At 53.2% G+C, this 20,054-nt stretch overlaps 1 protein-coding gene across 1 annotated transcript in view; it reads right to left on the reverse strand.

The window, feature by feature from the left end:
- Positions 1 to 202: 202 nt before the first annotated feature.
- The window catches only part of cd79a (CD79a molecule, immunoglobulin-associated alpha), a 179,146-nt gene continuing 159,294 nt past the window's right edge, over positions 203 to 20,054 (reverse strand). Inside the window, exons 3-5 of the mRNA XM_070871272.1 lie at positions 17,644 to 17,762; positions 7,646 to 7,711; positions 203 to 421 (exon numbers count right to left, since the gene is read on the reverse strand). Of these exons, the coding sequence (XP_070727373.1) occupies positions 203 to 421; positions 7,646 to 7,711; positions 17,644 to 17,762 (404 nt within the window). The remainder of the gene's footprint in view (positions 422 to 7,645; positions 7,712 to 17,643; positions 17,763 to 20,054) is intronic.

Below are 20,054 nucleotides of genomic sequence, written 5' to 3' on the forward strand. Positions count from 1 at the left end.
CCCCCTCACTCCCTACCCCACTCATTCCCCCATCCCTCCCCCTCCCTCCCCTCCCCCTCACGCCTCTCCTCCTCCCGCACCTTCCCCTCACTCCCCTCCCCTCCCGCTCACTCCCCTTCCCCTCACCTTCCCCTCACTCCCCTCCCCCTCACGCCCCTCCCCCTCACTCCACTCCCCCTCACTCCACCCCCCCTCATTCCCTTCACTCCCCCCAACACCGGCGCCCCCTGCTGTGCGGAGGGCAGTGTTGTGGTGCAGGATGTGAGCGGGGGATGGGGGAGGGAGACAGCGAGGGTCTTCCCCGGGGCTCAGGGCTGCTCAGCTGGCTGTCGCTCAGCCTGTAGTTGGCCACGTCCTGGTACATGCACTGCTGCCCTCGGGTGATGTCCTCATACGTCGACAGATCCGCCTGGTTCAGGCCCTGCAGGGGAAGGGAGAGCGTGAGTGGGGCAGGATAGAGCGAACGAGAGAGAAGGGAGAGAGGGAAGAGAGGGGAGAGAGGGAGAGAGAGAGAGAGAGAATGAGAGAGAGAGAGAGAGAGAGAGAGAGTGAGGACAGAGAGAGAGAGAGAGAGAGAGTGAGACAGAGAGAGAGAGAGAGAGAGAGAGAGAATGAGAGAGAGAGTGAGACAGAGAGAGAGAATGAGAGAGAGAGTGAGACAGAGAGAGAGAATGAGAGAGAGAGAGAGAGAGACAGAGAGAGACAATGAGAGAGAGGGTGAGACAGAGAGAGAGAGTGAGACAGAGACAGAGAGAGAGAGAGAGAGAGAAATGAGAGAGAGTGAGACAGAGAGAGAGAGTGAGACAGAGAGAGAGAGTGAGACAGAGTGAGACAGAGAGAGAGAGAGAGAGAGAGAGAATGAGAGAGAGAGAGAGAGAGAGAGAGAATGAGAGAGAGAGAGAGTGAGACAGAGAGGGACAGAGACAGAGGAGAGAGAGAGAGAGAGAGAGAGTGAGAGAATGAGAGAGAGAGTGAGACAGAGAGAGAGAGAGAGAGAGAGGGAGACAGACAGAGAGAGACAATGAGAGAGAGAGTGAGACAGAGAGAGAGAGTGAGACAGAGAGAGACAGAGAGAGAGACAGAGAGAGAGAATGAGAGAGAGAGAGAGAGAGAGAGAATGAGAGAGAGAGTGAGACAGAGAGAGACAGAGACAGAGAGAGAGAGAATGAGAGAGAGAGTGAGACAGAGAGAGAGAGTGAGACAGAGACAGAGAGAGAGAGAGAGAATGAGAGAGAGAGTGAGACAGAGAGAGAGAGAGACAGAGAGAGACAATGAGAGAGAGATGTGAGACAGAGAGAGAGAGTGAGACAGAGACAGAGAGAGAGAGAGTGAGACAGAGAGAGAGAGTGAGACAGAGAGAGAGTGAGACAGAGTGAGACAGAGAGAGAGAGACAGAGACAGAGAGAGAGAGAGAGAGAATGAGAGAGAGAGTGAGACAGAAGAGAGAATGAGAGAGAGAGTGAGACAGAGAGAGAGAATGAGAGAGAGAGAGAGAGACAGACAGAGAGAGACAATGAGAGAGAGAGTGAGACAGAGAGAGAGAGTGAGACAGAGAGAGACAGAGAGAGAGAGAGAGAGAGAGAGAGAGAATGAGAGAGAGAATGAGAGAGAGAGAGAGAGAGAGACAGAGAGAGAGAATGAGAGAGAGAGTGAGACAGAGAGAGACAGAGACAGAGAGAGAGAGAATGAGAGAGAGAGAGAGTGAGACAGAGAGAGAGAGTGAGACAGAGAGAGACAGAGACAGAGGGAGAGAGAGAGAGAGAATGAGAGAGAGAGTGAGACAGAGAGAGAGAGAGAGACAGAGAGAGACAATGAGAGAGAGAGTGAGAATGAGAGAGAGAGTGAGACAGAGAGAGAAGAATGAGAGAGAGAGAGAGACAGACAGAGAGAGACAATGAGAGAGAGAGTGAGACAGAGAGAGAGAGTGAGACAGAGAGAGACAGAGAGAGAGAGAGAGAGAGAGAGAGAGAATGAGAGAGAATGAGAGAGAGAGACAGAGAGAGAGAGTGAGACAGAGAGAGACAGAGACAGAGAGAGAGAGAGAGAGAGAATGAGAGAGAGAGTGAGACAGAGAGAGAGAGTGAGACGAGAGAGAGAGAGTGAGACAGAGAGAGACAGAGACAGAGAGAGAGAGAGAGAGAATGAGAGAGAGAGTGAGACAGAGAGAGAGAGTGAGACAGAGAGAGACAGAGAGAGAGAGAGAGAGAATGAGAGAGAGAGTGAGACAGAGAGAGACAGAGACAGAGAGAGAGAGAGAGAGAATGAGAGACAGAGAGAGACAGAGAGAGAGAGAGAGAGAGACAGAGACAGAGAGAGAGAGAGAGAGAATGAGAGACAGAGAGAGACAGAGAGAGATACAATTTTAGATCAACATTCACCATCTTGGAATGCCCCAAAGTGCTGTTGAAGTGCAGTCACTGTGGGAGAGGCGGCAGTCCTATTGTGCACAGTGAGATCCCACACACAGCACTGTCATGTATTCAACCAGCATTGTAACCCATGAAGAATCTGACCAAAGTTGTACACTGAGAACAATGGCCACTAGGTGGTGAACTTTTGGGAGACACTCCGAACCTGGACCTTCAGGTATAAAAGGGGAAGCTCCACCCACTTCCTGCACTTGAGTGCTATGAAATAAAGGACAGGTCACAGACTGACCTTCTCTCAAGCATGGGCCTCGTGTGCATTTATACTGTATAGTAAGGACGTATCAATGGCGACAAGAAACTGGGATTTAAACCACGCGAGCATGGCCACTAGCAATAACAGGGGCAGTCAGGGACGATCGACTGGCAATGGACCTTTTGTTTCCAACAACAGCTCATGTTGGAGGCGTGGAGGCACACACTCAGCCGGAGTTTGCAGAGGTGAGCAAAATACCTGCAGAAATTGCAGAAATGGACACTGGGGGAAATCGCTGGAAGCTGAAGTTCAGCGAGTTCATGTGGAGCACGTATACAGTTCATACACCAGGACGCCACCGATAATGATGAAAGTGCTCCTCAATGGCATCCCAGTATCAATGGAGCTAGACACGGGGGCCAGCCAGTCCCTGATGGGTATCAAACAGTTTAAAAAGTTGTGGGTGTCCAAGGCCAGGAGGCCAAAATTATTGCCGATTGATGCACAGCTACGGACTTACACAAAGCAGATCATTCCGGTGCTAGGCAGCACCACGGTAGTCGTGACCCACAAAGATTCGGAGAACAGACTGCCACTCTGGATTGTCCCAGGGGACGGTCTCGCACTACTGGGGAGGAGTTGGCTTGCTGTCATGAACTGGAAATGGGGCGATGTCAATGCAATTTCCTCTGTGGAGCGAGTATCATGCTCACAGATCCTGGACAAATTTGACTCATTATTTCAACCCGGCATTGGCACTTTCATGGGGGCCAAGGTAGTGATTCACATAAACCCGGACACCAGACCAGTACACCACAAGGCCAGACCGGTGCCGTATGTGATGCGGGAAAAGATAGAAGGCGAATTGGACCGCCTGCTGAGGGAAGGCATCATCTCGCCAGTCGAATTCAGTGACTGGGCGAGCCCGATTGTGCCGGTGCTCAAGGCGGATGGGTCAGTCAGGATATGTGGTGATTACAAAGCCACCATCAATCGGGTGTCACTCCAAGACCAGTACCCGCTACCGAGAGCGGAGGACCTCTTTGCGACGCTATCCGGTGGCAAACTTTTTTCAAAATTGGACCTGACCTCAGCTGACATGACCCAGGAGCTGGCGAGTGAGTCGAAGAAGCTGACCACCATCACGACACACAAGGGGTTGTTTGAGTACAACAGATGTCCGTTCGGGATTCGCTCGGCCACCGCGATCTTCCAACGAAATATGGAAAGCCTCCTCAAGTCGATTCCAGGGACGGTGGTTTTTCATTACGGGTTACGATACTGAAGAACACCTCCACAACCTGGAGGAGGTGCTACGCAGACTGGACCAGGTAGGGCTGCGACTGAAAAAGGCGAAGTGCGTCTTCCTAGCTCCAGAGGTAGAATTCCTGGGGATGAGGGTAGCAGCAGACGGGATCAGCCCTACTGCGTCCAAGACGGAAGCGATCCAGAGAGCACCCAGACCCCGTAACATGACGGAGCTGCGTTCGTTCCTGGGGCTCCTGAACTATTTTGGTAACCTTCTTCCCAAATCGAGCACGCTGTTAGAGCCGCTACACGTGCTCCTACGCAAAGGTCACGAATGGGTCTGGGGGGACAGCCAGGAAATGGCTTTTAATAGAGCACGCAATTTGTTATGTTCCAACAATCTGTTAACACTATACGACCCATGTAAGAAACTTGTGTTAACGTGCAATGCATCGTCCTATGGGGTCGGGTCTGTGTTGCAGCATGTCAATGTCAAGGGTCAGTTACAGCCGGTAGCTTATGCCTCCAGAAGTCTGTCCCAGGCAGAAAGGGGCTACGGGATGGTAAAAAAGGAGGCGCTCGCATGTGTATATGCAGTAAAGAAAATGCACCAGAACCTGTTTGGCAGGAAATTTGAGCTGGAGATAGATCACAAACCCCTAACGTCCCTTTTGGCCGACAACAAGGCCATAAATGCAAACGCATCGGCCCGCATACAGAGGTGGGCACTCACGTTAGCTGCCTATGACTACACAATTCGGCACAGACCGGGCACCGAAAACTGCGCCGATGCACTCAGCAGGCTCCCAATAGTCACTACTGAGGGGGCTACTGAGCATGGTGCTGAGATGGTCATGGCTGTTGAAGCTTTCGGAAGCGAAGGCTCACCCGTGACAGCCCGTCAGATTAAAGTCTGGACAAATAGAGACCCGCTATTGTCTCTAGTCAAGAAATGTGTCCTGAATGGGGACTGGGCAGCCACGTACAGGGCATGCCCTGAGAAATTTAAACCATTTCACAGGCGCAGGGATGAACTCTCGATTCAGGCCGATTGCCTACTGTGGGGAAACCGTGTAGTCATGCCCCAGATGGGCAGAGAGGTGTTCATCAGAGAACTCCACAATGGGCACCCGGGCATTGTCATGATGAAGGCAATTGCCAGGTCACACGTTTGGTGGCCAGGGATAGACGCAGAACTGGAACTTTGTGTTCGCAGGTGCAACACGTGTGCCCAGCTGGGCCATGCGCCCAGTGAAGCCCCCCTTAGCCCCTGGCCATGGCCCGCCAAGCCTTGGTCACGCATCCATGTGGACTACGCAAGTCCTTTCATGGGGAAAATGTTTTTGGTTGTAGTAGACGCCTACTCCAAATGGATCGAGTGTGACATTTTAAATTCAAGCACATCCTCTGCCACGGTAGAAAGTCTACGGGCAATGTTCGCCGCCCACGGTCTACCGGACATCTTGGTCAGCGACAATGGCCCGTGCTTCACAAACACTGAATTCCAGGACTTCATGGCAGGCAATGGAATTAACCATGTCAGAACGGCACCGTTCAAGCCGGCCTCAAACGGCCAGGTAGAACGAACAGTGCAGATAATCAAACAGGGGATGCTCAGATTCCAAGGGGGTTCCCTACAAACCCGCTTATCACGCCTCCTGTTGGCCAATAGATCCCGACCACACTCGCTCACAGGGGTTCCACCCGCAGAGCTACTAATGAAAAGGACGCTCAAAACCCGGCTATCCCTTATACACTCCATCATGAAAGAAATTGTTGAGAGCAGGCGCCAGTCACAATATCACTACCATGACAGGAATGCCAGGGCGCGATGTATTGATGTAAATGATCCTGTTTTTGTCCTCAACTACGCTGCAGGGCCCAAATGGCTCGCAGGCACTGTGATTGCCAAAGAGGGAAATAGGATTCTGGTAGTTAAACTTACCAATGGACAAATCTGCCGCAAACACGTGGATCAAACAAAAAGGAGGTTCAGCAACCCCATAGAAGAAGCAGAGGAAGAACACGATATAGAGTTCACTCCACCACAGGTGACCGAACACCGGAACCAAAGGGAGCAGAGCTCAGTCACTATGGGCAGTCCGGACAGGCCTGAGGCACCGCAAACAGCAGACACTCAGGCCAGCGCCCAACAACCGGAGCCCCAACTCAGACACTTTACAAGGGAGCGTAAACCACCAGAGAGACTCAACCTGTGATCCCAATAAGACTTTGGGGGGGAGGTGATGTCATGTATTCAACCAGCATTGTAACCCATGTATAAACTGACCTAAGTTGTACACTGTGAGAACACTGACCACTCGGTGGGAGACACTCCTAACCTGGACCTTCAGGTATAAAAGGGGAAGCTCCACCCACCTTCATCACTTGAGTGCGAAGGAATAAAGGACAGATCACAGAGTGACCTTCTCTCAAGCATGGGCCTCGTGTGCATTTATACTGTTTCGAAAGGACGTATCAGGCACGGTAACGAATGAGCAGATAATCTGCTTTAGTGATGTTTGTTGAGAGGAAAATATTGGCCCCGGGATACCGGGGGAGCCCCTCCGACAGTGCGGCACTCCCTCAGTACTGCCCCTCCGACAGTGCGACACTCCCTCAGTACTGCCCCTCCGACAGTGCGACACTCCCTCAGTACTGCCCCTCCGACAGTGCGACACTCCCTCAGTACTGCCCCTCCGACAGTGCGACGCTCCCTCAGTACTGCCCCTCCGACAGTGCGGCGCTCCCTCAATACTTCCCCTCCGACAGTGCGGCGCTCCCTCAATACTTCCCCTCCGACAGTGCGGCACTCCCTCAGTACTGCCCTTCTGACAGTGCAGCACTCCCTCAGTACTGCCCCTCCGACAGTGCAGCACTCCCTCAGTACCGCCCCTCCGACAGATCGGCACTCCCTCAGTACTGCCCCTCCGACAGTGCAGCACTCCCTCAGTACTGTCCCTCCGACAGTGCGGCACTCCCTCAGTACTGCCCCTCCGACTGTGCGGCACTCCCTCAGTACTGCCCCTCCGACAGTGCGGCACTCCCTCAGTACTGCCCCTCCTACAGTGCGGCACTCCCTCAGTACTGCCACTCCGACAGTGCGGCGCTCCCTCAGTACTGCCCCTCCGACAGTGCGGCACTCCCTCAGTACTGCCCCTCCGACAGTGCGGCACTCCCTCAGTACTGCCCCTCCGACAGTGCGGCACTCCCTCAGTACTGCCCCTCCGACAGTGCGGCACTCCCTCAGTACTGCCACTCCGACAGTGCGGCGCTCCCGCAGTACTGCCCCTCCGACATTGCGGCACTCCCTCAGTACTGCCCCTCGGACAGTGCGGCACTCCCTCAGTACTGCCCCTCCGACCGTGCGGTGCTCCCTCAGTACTGCCCCTCCGACAGTGCGGCACTCCCTCAGTACTGCCCCTCCGACAGTGCGGCGCTCCCTCAGTACTGCCCCTCCGACAGTGCGGCACTCCCTCAGTACTGCCCCTCCGACAGTGCGGCACTCCCTCAGTACTGCCCCTCGGACAGTGCGGCACTCCCTCAGTACTGCCCCTCCGACAGTGCGGCACTCCCTCAGTACTGCCCCTCCGACAGTGCGGCACTCCCTCAGTACTGCCCCTCCGACAGTGCGGCACTCCCTCAGTACTGCCCCTCCGACAGTGAGAGAGCCAGGCTGGTGTCTGTGATCACGCCTTGAGGGTGACAGACGACACAGGGCAGACGTCTGGTTACACGGTGCGCCTGCTGTGACTGAGCAAGCGGAGACTCGTACCTGATACAAATTCTCGTTCTCCTCTTTGTAACGCTGAATTTTCGCTTGCAAGCTTTTCTTCGATTTCTGTTTGAAAACAAAATCACAAATGATCCCACTGTCCCATCAAACACTGCCAGGGGAGGTACAGCACTGGGTTAGATACAGAGTAAAGCTCCCTCTACACTGTCCCATCACACACTCCCAGGGCAGGTACAGGGGGTTAGATACAGAGTAAAGGTCCCTCTGCACTGTCCTATCAAACACTCCCAGGTCAGGTACAGGGGGTTAGATACAGAGTAAAGCTCCCTCTACACTGTCCCATCACACACTCCCAGGGCAGGTACAGCATGGGTTAGATACAGAGTAAAGCTCCCTCTACACTGTCCCATCAAACACTCCCAGGGCAGGTACAGCACGTGGTTAGATACAGAGTAAAGTTCCCTCTACACTGTCCCATCAAACACTCCCAGGGCAGGTACAGCACAGGGTTAGATACAGAGTAAAACTCCCTCTACACTGTCCCATCAAACATTCCCAGGGCAGGTACAGCACGGGGTTAGATACAGAGTAAAGCTCCCTCTACACTGTCCCATCAAACACTCCCAGGGCAGGTACAGCACGGGGTTAGATACAGAGTAAAGCTCCCTCTACACTGTCCCATCAAACACTGCCAGGGCATGTACAATACGGGTTAGATACAGAGTAAAGCTCCCTCTACACTGTCCCATCAAACATTCCCAGGGCAGGTACAGGGGGTTAGAGACAGAGTAAAGCTCCCTCTGCACTGTCCCATCAAACACTGCCAGGGGAGGTACAGCACTGGGTTAGATACAGAGTAAAGCTCCCTCTACACTGTGCCATCACACACTCCCAGGGCAGGTACAGCATGGGTTAGATACAGAGTAAAGCTCCCTCTACACTGTCCCATCAAACACTCCTAGGGCAGGTACAGGGGGTTAGATACAGAGTAAAGCTCCCTCTACACTGTCCCATCAAACACTCCCAGGGCAGGTACAGGGGGTTAGATACAGAGTAAAGCTCCCTCTGCACTGTCCCATCAAACACTCCCAGGGCAGGTACAACACGGGGTTAGATAGAGTAAAGCTCCCACTACACTGTCCCATCAAACACTCCCAGGGCAGGTACAACACGGGGTTAGATACAGAGTAAAGCTCCCTCTACACTGTCCCATCAAACACTCCCAGGGCAGGTACAACACGGGGTTAGATACAGAGTAAAGCTCCCTCTACACTGTCCCATCAAACACTCCCAGGGCAGGTACAACACGGGGTTAGATACAGAGTAAAGCTCCCTCGACACTGTCCCATCAAACACTCCCAGGGCAGGTACAGCACGGGGTTAGATACAGAGTAAAGCTCCCTCTACACTGTCCCATCAAACACTCCCAGGGCAGGTACAGCACGGGGTTAGATACAGAGTAAAGCTCCCTCTACAGTGTCCCATCAAACACTCCCAGGGCAGGTACAGGGGGTTAGATACAGAGTAAAGCTCCCTCTACACTGTCCCATCAAACACTCCCAGGGCAGGTACAGGGGGTTAGATACAGAGTAAAGCTCCCTCTACACTGTCCCATCAAACACTCCCAGGGCAGGTACAACACGGGGTTAGATACAGAGTAAAGCTCCCTCTACACTGTCCCATCAAACACTCCCAGGGCAGGTACAGGGGGTTAGATACAGAGTAAAGCTCCCACTACACTGTCCCATCAAACACTCCCAGGGCAGGTACAGCACGGGGTTAGATACAGAGTAAAGCTCCTTCTACACTGTCCCATCAAACACTCCCAGGGCAGGTACAGCACGGGGTTAGATACAGAGTAAAGCTCCCTCGACACTGTCCCATCAAACATTCCCAGGGCAGGTACAGGGGGTTAGATACAGAGTAAAGCTCCCTCTACACTGTCCCATCACACACTCCCAGGGCAGGTACTGCATGGGGTTGGATACAGAGTAAAGCTCCCTCTACACTGTCCCATCACACACTCCCAGGGCATGTACAACACGGGTTAGATACAGAGTAAAGCTCCCTCTACACTGTCCCATCAAACACTCCCAGGGCAGGTACAGCACGGGTGAGATACGGAGTAAAGCTCCCTCTGCACTGTCCCATCACACACTCCCAGGGCAGGTACAGCACGTGGTTAGATACAGAGTAAAGATCCCTCTGCACTGTCCCATCAAACACTCCCAGGGCAGGTACAGCACGGGGTTAGATACAGAGTAAAGATCCCTCTGCACTGTCCCATCAAACACTCCCAGGGCAGGTACAGCACGGGGTTTGATACAGAGTAAAGCTCCCTCTACATTGTCCCATCAAACACTCCCAGGGCAGGTACAGCACGGGTTAGATACAGAGTAAAGCTCCCTCTACACTGTCCCATCAAACACTCCCAGGGGAGGTACAGCACAGGTTAGATACAGAGTAAAGCTCCCTCTACACTGTCCCATCAAACACTCCCAGGGCAGGTACAGCACGGGTTAAATACAGAGTAAAGCTCCCTCTACACTGTCCCATCACACACTCCCAGGGCAGGTACAGCACGGGGTTAGATACAGAGTAAAGCTCCCTCTACACTGTCCCATCAAACACTCCCAGGGCAGGTACAGCACGGGGTTAGATACAGAGTAAAGCTCCCTCTACAGTGTCCCATCAAACACTCCCAGGGCAGGTACAGGGGGTTAGATACAGAGTAAAGCTCCCTCTACACTGTCCCATCAAACACTCCCAGGGCAGGTACAGGGGGTTAGATACAGAGTAAAGCTCCCTCTACACTGTCCCATCAAACACTCCCAGGGCAGGTACAACACGGGGTTAGATACAGAGTAAAGCTCCCTCTACACTGTCCCATCAAACACTCCCAGGGCAGGTACAGGGGGTTAGATACAGAGTGAAGCTCCCACTACACTGTCCCATCAAACACTCCCAGGGCAGGTACAGCACGGGGTTAGATACAGAGTAAAGCTCCTTCTACACTGTCCCATCAAACACTCCCAGGGCAGGTACAGCACGGGGTTAGATACAGAGTAAAGCTCCCTCGACACTGTCCCATCAAACATTCCCAGGGCAGGTACAAGGGGTTGGATACAGAGTAAAGCTCCCTCTACACTGTCCCATCACACACTCCCAGGGCATGTACAACACGGGTTAGATACAGAGTAAAGCTCCCTCTACACTGTCCCATCAAACACTCCCAGGGCAGGTACAGCACGGGTGAGATACGGAGTAAAGCTCCCTCTACACTGTCCCATCACACACTCCCAGGGCAGGTACAGGGGGTTAGATACAGAGTAAAGCTCCCTCTACACTGTCCCATCAAACACTCCCAGGGCAGGTACAGGGGGTTAGATACAGAGTAAAGCTCCCTCTACACTGTCCCATCAAACACTCCCAGGGCAGGTACAACACGGGGTTAGATACAGAGTAAAGCTCCCTCGACACTGTCCCATCAAACACTCCCAGGGCAGGTACAGCACGGGGTTAGATACAGAGTAAAGCTCCCTCTACACTGTCCCATCAAACACTCCCAGGGCAGGTACAGCACGGGGTTAGATACAGAGTAAAGCTCCCTCTACAGTGTCCCATCAAACACTCCCAGGGCAGGTACAGGGGGTTAGATACAGAGTAAAGCTCCCTCTACACTGTCCCATCAAACACTCCCAGGGCAGGTACAGGGGGTTAGATACAGAGTAAAGCTCCCTCTACACTGTCCCATCAAACACTCCCAGGGCAGGTACAACACGGGGTTAGATACAGAGTAAAGCTCCCTCTACACTGTCCCATCAAACACTCCCAGGGCAGGTACAGGGGGTTAGATACAGAGTAAAGCTCCCACTACACTGTCCCATCAAACACTCCCAGGGCAGGTACAGCACGGGGTTAGATACAGAGTAAAGCTCCTTCTACACTGTCCCATCAAACACTCCCAGGGCAGGTACAGCACGGGGTTAGATACAGAGTAAAGCTCCCTCGACACTGTCCCATCAAACATTCCCAGGGCAGGTACAGGGGGTTAGATACAGAGTAAAGCTCCCTCTACACTGTCCCATCACACACTCCCAGGGCAGGTACTGCATGGGGTTGGATACAGAGTAAAGCTCCCTCTACACTGTCCCATCACACACTCCCAGGGCATGTACAACACGGGTTAGATACAGAGTAAAGCTCCCTCTACACTGTCCCATCAAACACTCCCAGGGCAGGTACAGCACGGGTGAGATACGGAGTAAAGCTCCCTCTGCACTGTCCCATCACACACTCCCAGGGCAGGTACAGCACGTGGTTAGATACAGAGTAAAGATCCCTCTGCACTGTCCCATCAAACACTCCCAGGGCAGGTACAGCACGGGGTTAGATACAGAGTAAAGATCCCTCTGCACTGTCCCATCAAACACTCCCAGGGCAGGTACAGCACGGGGTTTGATACAGAGTAAAGCTCCCTCTACATTGTCCCATCAAACACTCCCAGGGCAGGTACAGCACGGGTTAGATACAGAGTAAAGCTCCCTCTACACTGTCCCATCAAACACTCCCAGGGGAGGTACAGCACAGGTTAGATACAGAGTAAAGCTCCCTCTACACTGTCCCATCAAACACTCCCAGGGCAGGTACAGCACGGGTTAAATACAGAGTAAAGCTCCCTCTACACTGTCCCATCACACACTCCCAGGGCAGGTACAGCACGGGGTTAGATACAGAGTAAAGCTCCCTCTACACTGTCCCATCAAACACTCCCAGGGCAGGTACAGCACGGGGTTAGATACAGAGTAAAGCTCCCTCTACAGTGTCCCATCAAACACTCCCAGGGCAGGTACAGGGGGTTAGATACAGAGTAAAGCTCCCTCTACACTGTCCCATCAAACACTCCCAGGGCAGGTACAGGGGGTTAGATACAGAGTAAAGCTCCCTCTACACTGTCCCATCAAACACTCCCAGGGCAGGTACAACACGGGGTTAGATACAGAGTAAAGCTCCCTCTACACTGTCCCATCAAACACTCCCAGGGCAGGTACAGGGGGTTAGATACAGAGTGAAGCTCCCACTACACTGTCCCATCAAACACTCCCAGGGCAGGTACAGCACGGGGTTAGATACAGAGTAAAGCTCCTTCTACACTGTCCCATCAAACACTCCCAGGGCAGGTACAGCACGGGGTTAGATACAGAGTAAAGCTCCCTCGACACTGTCCCATCAAACATTCCCAGGGCAGGTACAAGGGGTTGGATACAGAGTAAAGCTCCCTCTACACTGTCCCATCACACACTCCCAGGGCATGTACAACACGGGTTAGATACAGAGTAAAGCTCCCTCTACACTGTCCCATCAAACACTCCCAGGGCAGGTACAGCACGGGTGAGATACGGAGTAAAGCTCCCTCTACACTGTCCCATCACACACTCCCAGGGCAGGTACAGCATGGGTTAGATACAGAGTAAAGCTCCCTCGACACTGTCCCATCAAACACTCCCAGGGCAGGTACAGGGGGTTAGATATAGAGTAAAGCTCCCTCTACACTGTCCCATCACACACTCCCAGGGCAGGTACAGCACGTGGTTAGATACAGAGTAAAGATCCCTCTGCACTGTACCATCAAACACTCCCAGGGCAGGTACAGCACGGGGTTAGATACAGAGTAAAGATCCCTCTGCACTGTCCCATCAAACACTCCCAGGGCAGGTACAGCACGGGGTTAGATACAGAGTAAAGCTCCCTCAACATTGTCCCATCAAACACTCCCAGGGCAGGTACAGCACGGGTTAGATACAGAGTAAAGCTCCCTCTACACTGTCACATCAAACACTCCCAGGGGAGGTACAGCACAGGTTAGATACAGAGTAAAGCTCCCTCTACACTGTCACATCAAACACTCCCAGGGCAGGTACATCACGGGGTTAGATACAGAGTAAAGCTCCCTCTACACTGTCCCATCAAACACTCCCAGGGCAGGTACAGCACGGGTTAAATACAGAGTAAAGCTCCCTCTACACTGTCCCATCACACACTCCCAGGGCAGATACAGCACGGGGTTAGATACAGAGTAAAGCTCCCTCTACACTGTCCCATCAAACACTCCCATTGCAGGTACAGCATGGGTTAGATACAGAGTAAAGCTTCCTCTACACTGTCCCATCAAACACTCCCAGGGCAGGTACAGGGGGTTAGATACAGAGTAAAGCTCCCTCTACACTGTCCCCTCAAACACTCCCAGGGTAGGTACAACACGGGGTTAGATACAGAGTAAAGCTCCCTCTACACGGTCCCCTCAAACACTCCCAGGGCAGGTACAGGGGGTTAGATACAGAGTAAAGCTCCCACTACACTGTCCCATCAAACACTCCCAGGGCAGGTACAACACGGGGTTAGATACAGAGTAAAGCTCCCTCTACACTGTCCCATCAAACACTCCCAGGGCAGGTACAACACGGGGTTAGATACAGAGTAAAGCTCCCTCTACACTGTCCCCTCAAACACTCCCAGGGCAGGTACAGCATGGGTTAGATACAGAGTAAAGCTCCCTCTACACTGTCCCATCAAACACTCCCAGGGCAGATACAACATGGGGTTAGATACAGAGTAAAGCTCCCTCTACACTGTCCCATCAAACACTCCTAGGGCAGGTACAACACGGGGTTAGATACAGAGTAAAGCTCCCTCTACACTGTCCCATCAAACACTCCCAGGGCAGGTACAACACGGGGTTAGATACAGAGTAAAGCTCCCTCTACACTGTCCCATCAAACACTCCCAGGGCAGGTACAACACGGGGTTAGATACAGAGTAAAGCTCCCTCTACACTGTCCCCTCAAACACTCCCAGGGCAGGTACAGCATGGGTTAGATACAGAGTAAAGCTCCCTCTACACTGTCCCATCAAACATTCCCAGGGCAGGTACAAGGGGTTGGATACAGAGTAAAGCTCCTTCTACACTGTCCCATCACACACTCCCAGGGCATGTACAACACGGGTTAGATACAGAGTAAAGCTCCCTCTACACTGTCCCATCAAACACTCCCAGGGCAGGTACAGCACGGGTGAGATACGGAGTAAAGCTCCCTCTACACTGTCCCATCACACACTCCCAGGGCAGGTACAGCATGGGTTAGATACAGAGTAAAGCTCCCTCGACACTGTCCCATCAAACACTCCCAGGGCAGGTACAGGGGGTTAGATACAGAGTAAAGCTCCCTCTACACTGTCCCATCACACACTCCCAGGGCAGGTACAGCACGTGGTTAGATACAGAGTAAAGATCCCTCTGCACTGTACCATCAAACACTCCCAGGGCAGGTACAGCACGGGGTTAGATACAGAGTAAAGATCCCTCTGCACTGTCCCATCAAACACTCCCAGGGCAGGTACAGCACGGGGTTAGATACAGAGTAAAGCTCCCTCAACATTGTCCCATCAAACACTCCCAGGGCAGGTACAGCACGGGTTAGATACAGAGTAAAGCTCCCTCTACACTGTCCCATCAAACACTCCCAGGGGAGGTACAGCACAGGTTAGATACAGAGTAAAGCTCCCTCTACACTGTCACATCAAACACTCCCAGGGCAGGTACATCACGGGGTTAGATACAGAGTAAAGCTCCCTCTACACTGTCCCATCAAACACTCCCAGGGCAGGTACAGCACGGGTTAAATACAGAGTAAAGCTCCCTCTACACTGTCCCATCACACACTCCCAGGGCAGATACAGCACGGGGTTAGATACAGAGTAAAGCTCCCTCTACACTGTCCCATCAAACACTCCCAGGGCAGGTACAGCATGGGTTAGATACAGAGTAAAGCTTCCTCTACACTGTCCCATCAAACACTCCCAGGGCAGGTACAGGGGGTTAGATACAGAGTAAAGCTCCCTCTACACTGTCCCCTCAAACACTCCCAGGGTAGGTACAACACGGGGTTAGATACAGAGTAAAGCTCCCTCTACACGGTCCCCTCAAACACTCCCAGGGCAGGTACAGGGGGTTAGATACAGAGTAAAGCTCCCACTACACTGTCCCATCAAACACTCCCAGGGCAGGTACAACACGGGGTTAGATACAGAGTAAAGCTCCCTCTACACTGTCCCATCAAACACTCCCAGGGCATGTACAACACGGGTTAGATACAGAGTAAAGCTCCCTCTACACTGTCCCATCAAACACTCCCAGGGCAGGTACAGCACGGGTGAGATACGGAGTAAAGCTCCCTCTACACTGTCCCATCACACACTCCCAGGGCAGGTACAGCATGGGTTAGATACAGAGTAAAGCTCCCTCGACACTGTCCCATCAAACACTCCCAGGGCAGGTACAGGGGGTTAGATACAGAGTAAAGCTCCCTCTACACTGTCCCATCACACACTCCCAGGGCAGGTACAGCACGTGGTTAGATACAGAGTAAAGATCCCTCTGCACTGTACCATCAAACACTCCCAGGGCAGGTACAGCACGGGGTTAGATACAGAGTAAAGATCCCTCTGCACTGTCCCATCAAACACTCCCAGGGCAGGTACAGCACGGGGTTAGATACAGAGTAAAGCTCCCTCAACATTGTCCCATCAAACACTCCCAGGGCAGGTACAGCACGGGTTAGATACAGAGTAAAGCTCCCTCTACACTGTCCCATCAAACACTCCCAGGGGAGGTACAGCACAGGTTAGATACAGAGTAAAGCTCCCTCTACACTGTCACATCAAACACTCCCAGGGCAGGTACATCACGGGGTTAGATACAGAGTAAAGCTCCCTCTACACTGTCCCATCAAACACTCCCAGGGCAGGTACAGCACGGGTTAAATACAGAGTAAAGCTCCCTCTACACTGTCCCATCACACACTCCCAGGGCAGATACAGCACGGGGTTAGATACAGAGTAAAGCTCCCTCTACACTGTCCCATCAAACACTCCCAGGGCAGGTACAGCATGGGTTAGATACAGAGTAAAGCTTCCTCTACACTGTCCCATCAAACACTCCCAGGGCAGGTACAGGGGGTTAGATACAGAGTAAAGCTCCCTCTACACTGTCCCCTCAAACACTCCCAGGGTAGGTACAACACGGGGTTAGATACAGAGTAAAGCTCCCTCTACACGGTCCCCTCAAACACTCCCAGGGCAGGTACAGGGGGTTAGATACAGAGTAAAGCTCCCACTACACTGTCCCATCAAACACTCCCAGGGCAGGTACAACACGGGGTTAGATACAGAGTAAAGCTCCCTCTACACTGTCCCATCAAACACTCCCAGGGCAGGTACAACACGGGGTTAGATACAGAGTAAAGCTCCCTCTACACTGTCCCCTCAAACACTCCCAGGGCAGGTACAGCATGGGTTAGATACAGAGTAAAGCTCCCTCTACACTGTCCCATCAAACACTCCCAGGGCAGATACAACATGGGGTTAGATACAGAGTAAAGCTCCCTCTACACTGTCCCATCAAACACTCCTAGGGCAGGTACAACACGGGGTTAGATACAGAGTAAAGCTCCCTCTACACTGTCCCATCAAACACTCCCAGGGCAGGTACAACACGGGGTTAGATACAGAGTAATGCTCCCTCTACACTGTCCCATCAAACACTCCCAGGGCAGGTACAACACGGGGTTAGATACAGAGTAAAGCTCCCTCTACACTGTCCCATCAAACACTCCCAGGGCAGGTACAACACGGGGTTAGATACAGAGTAAAGCTCCCTCTACACTGTCCCATCAAACACTCCCAGGGCAGGTACAACACGGGGTTAGATACAGAGTAAAGCTCCCACTACACTGTCCCATCAAACACTCCCAGGGCAGGTACAACACGGGGTTAGATACAGAGTAAAGCTCCCTCTACACTGTCCCATCAAACACTCCCAGGGCAGGTACAACACGGGGTTAGATACAGAGTAAAGCTCCCACTACACTGTCCCATCAAACACTCCCAGGGCAGGTACAGTACGTGTCTGAGTGTTTGCTGCCAGCATGTACTCTGTGTATTTCACATTTCCCGATGTATGTGTGCAGAACGGGGCTCACCTCTCTCAGGAGAATTGTCCCCGGGATCACCACACAGCTGATGAGCAGAATTCCCTCCACCATCAGGATGATGTCCTTCTCCGAGTCCTTGAGGTTCAAGAATTTGGTAAAACCGTCGCCTGCAGAGAGTAGGGGTGGACAACGGGTTAAACCCAAGGTGCCCGTTTTGATGTATTCTTTCAACATAGTTTTAAGGTGTAAGGTTTAGAGGGGCTTTGAGGGGACAAATCCCCTTCTTTGCACAGAGGGTTATGGGGATCTGGAACACGCTGCCTGGAAGAGTGGTGGATGCAGAAATCCTGACCACTTTTAAGAGATGGTTGGATGGGCACTTAAACTGCTGTAACCTGCAGGGTTACGGACCGAGAGCTGGTAATTGGGATTAGACTGGATGACCTTTTGTTGGACGGTGCAGATATAATGGTAAGTACTGCAGGGGATAGAAACATAGAAACATAGAAACCTAGGAAATAGGTGCAGGAGTAGGCCATTCGGCCCTTCGAGCCTGCACCGCCATTCAATGAGTTCATGGCTGAACATGCAACCTCAGTACCCCTTTCCTGCTTTCTCACCATACCCCTTGATCCCCAAAGTAGTAAGGACTTCATCTAACTCCTTTTTGAATATATTTTGTGAATTGGCCTCAACAACTTTCTGTGGTAGAGAATTCCACAGGTTCACCACTCTCTGGGTGAAGAAGTCTCTCCTCATCTTGGTCCTAAATGGCTTACCCCTTATCCTGAGACTGTGACCCCTGGTTCTGGACTTCCCCAACATTAATAAGAACATAAGAATTAGGAACAGGAGTAGGCCATCTAGCCCCTTGAGCCTGTTCCGCCATTCAACAAGATCATGGCTGATCTGGCCGTGGACTCAGCTCCACTTACCCGCCCGCTCCCCGTAACCCTTAATTCCCTGATTGGTTAAAAATCTATTTAAAAATCGAATACGGCCAGGGTGATCTCCTGGACTAGTGTCGATCGCCTGGATGGGTCGGAGAGGAATTTTCCCAGATTTTTTTCTCTCTCAATTGGCCTGGGTTTTTATCTGGTTTTTGCCTCTCCCAGGAGATCACATGGCTTCGGTTGGGGTGGAGTGCAGAATGTTTCAGTATAAGGGGTGTCACAGTTGTGTGGGGCGGACTGGTTGGGCCGGGTGCTCTTTGCCTTTCCGCCATTGTTCATGGGTTTATATGTAACTTTCAGGGCTGCTGACCGAGGGCCGTGCGGCTCTTTGTCGGCCGACGCGGACACGATGGGCCAAGATGGCCTCCTTCTGCGCTGTAGATTGCTATGTTTCTATGTAATCGGCCATTCCCTTAAGGCCCTGATACTGCAAGATATCGCCTGCCGTGCTGCGGAGCAGAATGGTCGACCTATCACGTAACGCCCACCGTGATAGAAATCCTGCTGCTGCGCTATCCGGGCGGTGACTTCCCCCCTCACCCCGCTATCGATCGGTGCTCAGTGCGTCCTCACAGCGCGCCCCGCCAATGTCCCACTACCCAGATCTCACCAAGGAAATCCTCCTCCCGCTGGGCATTGCCCAAACCCGCTTTCGCCCGCTGGTGCAGCGAGCCTACGGCCTTCTCCCATTACACCGCAGGGCACACCGCCGTGGTCGCCACCTGGCTTTGCCTTTGTCGGCCGACTGCCGCGGCCGGGCCGACAATCATTGCCCCCGCCCCGGTTCACCAACGGGCAGCCCGACAGCCAACCCGTCCCGCTACCCCTCGTGGGCATCAGGACACTGGGCCCAGTCCACACCCTCCCTGCTGGCCCAGTGAGCTGATCGTTCATCATCGCGAGGCTCCTCCGTATCCCGGCCCGACTCAAAACTTCACTGAAGACCTGTCTCGTTCACCGCGGCGGTGAAATCACCGGGAGCGGGCGTGGTGCGTCCCTCCCGTACCAGGGAGGAGGGCGAGTCTGGCTACACACACACACGCACTTTATCAACTGGCTCCAATATATCGACAGCAGCAGGCGCATTACCACTCTGGTCCACTAGGCTGGGCTCTATCTTACGCTGTCATCGGGGGAGGGGAGGGGAAGAGGGGGGAGGGGAGGGGGAGGACGAGGGAGGAGGAGGAGGGAGAGAGGGAGGGTGAGGAGGAGGGGGAGAGGGGGTAGGGGAGGGGGAGAGGGAGAGGGGAGGGGGAGAGGGAGAGGGAGGGGAGGAGGGGGAGGAGGAGAATGAGGAGGGGGAGCGGGAGGGTGAGGAGGAGGGGAGGAGGGGGAGGGGGAGGGAAGAGGGGGGAGGGGATGGAGAGGGGGAGGGGAGAAGGGGATGGGGAGGGGAGGAGGAGGAGGGGAGGATGGAGAGGGGGAGGAGGGGGAAGGGGAGGAGGAGGGGGAAGAGGAGGGGAGGGGTAGGAGGAGGAGGAGGGGGAGGAGGAGGAGGAGGGGAGG

The sequence above is a fragment of the Pristiophorus japonicus genome, unplaced genomic scaffold (assembly GCF_044704955.1).
Source record: "Pristiophorus japonicus isolate sPriJap1 unplaced genomic scaffold, sPriJap1.hap1 HAP1_SCAFFOLD_234, whole genome shotgun sequence".
Classification (NCBI taxonomy): Eukaryota; Metazoa; Chordata; class Chondrichthyes; family Pristiophoridae; genus Pristiophorus; species Pristiophorus japonicus.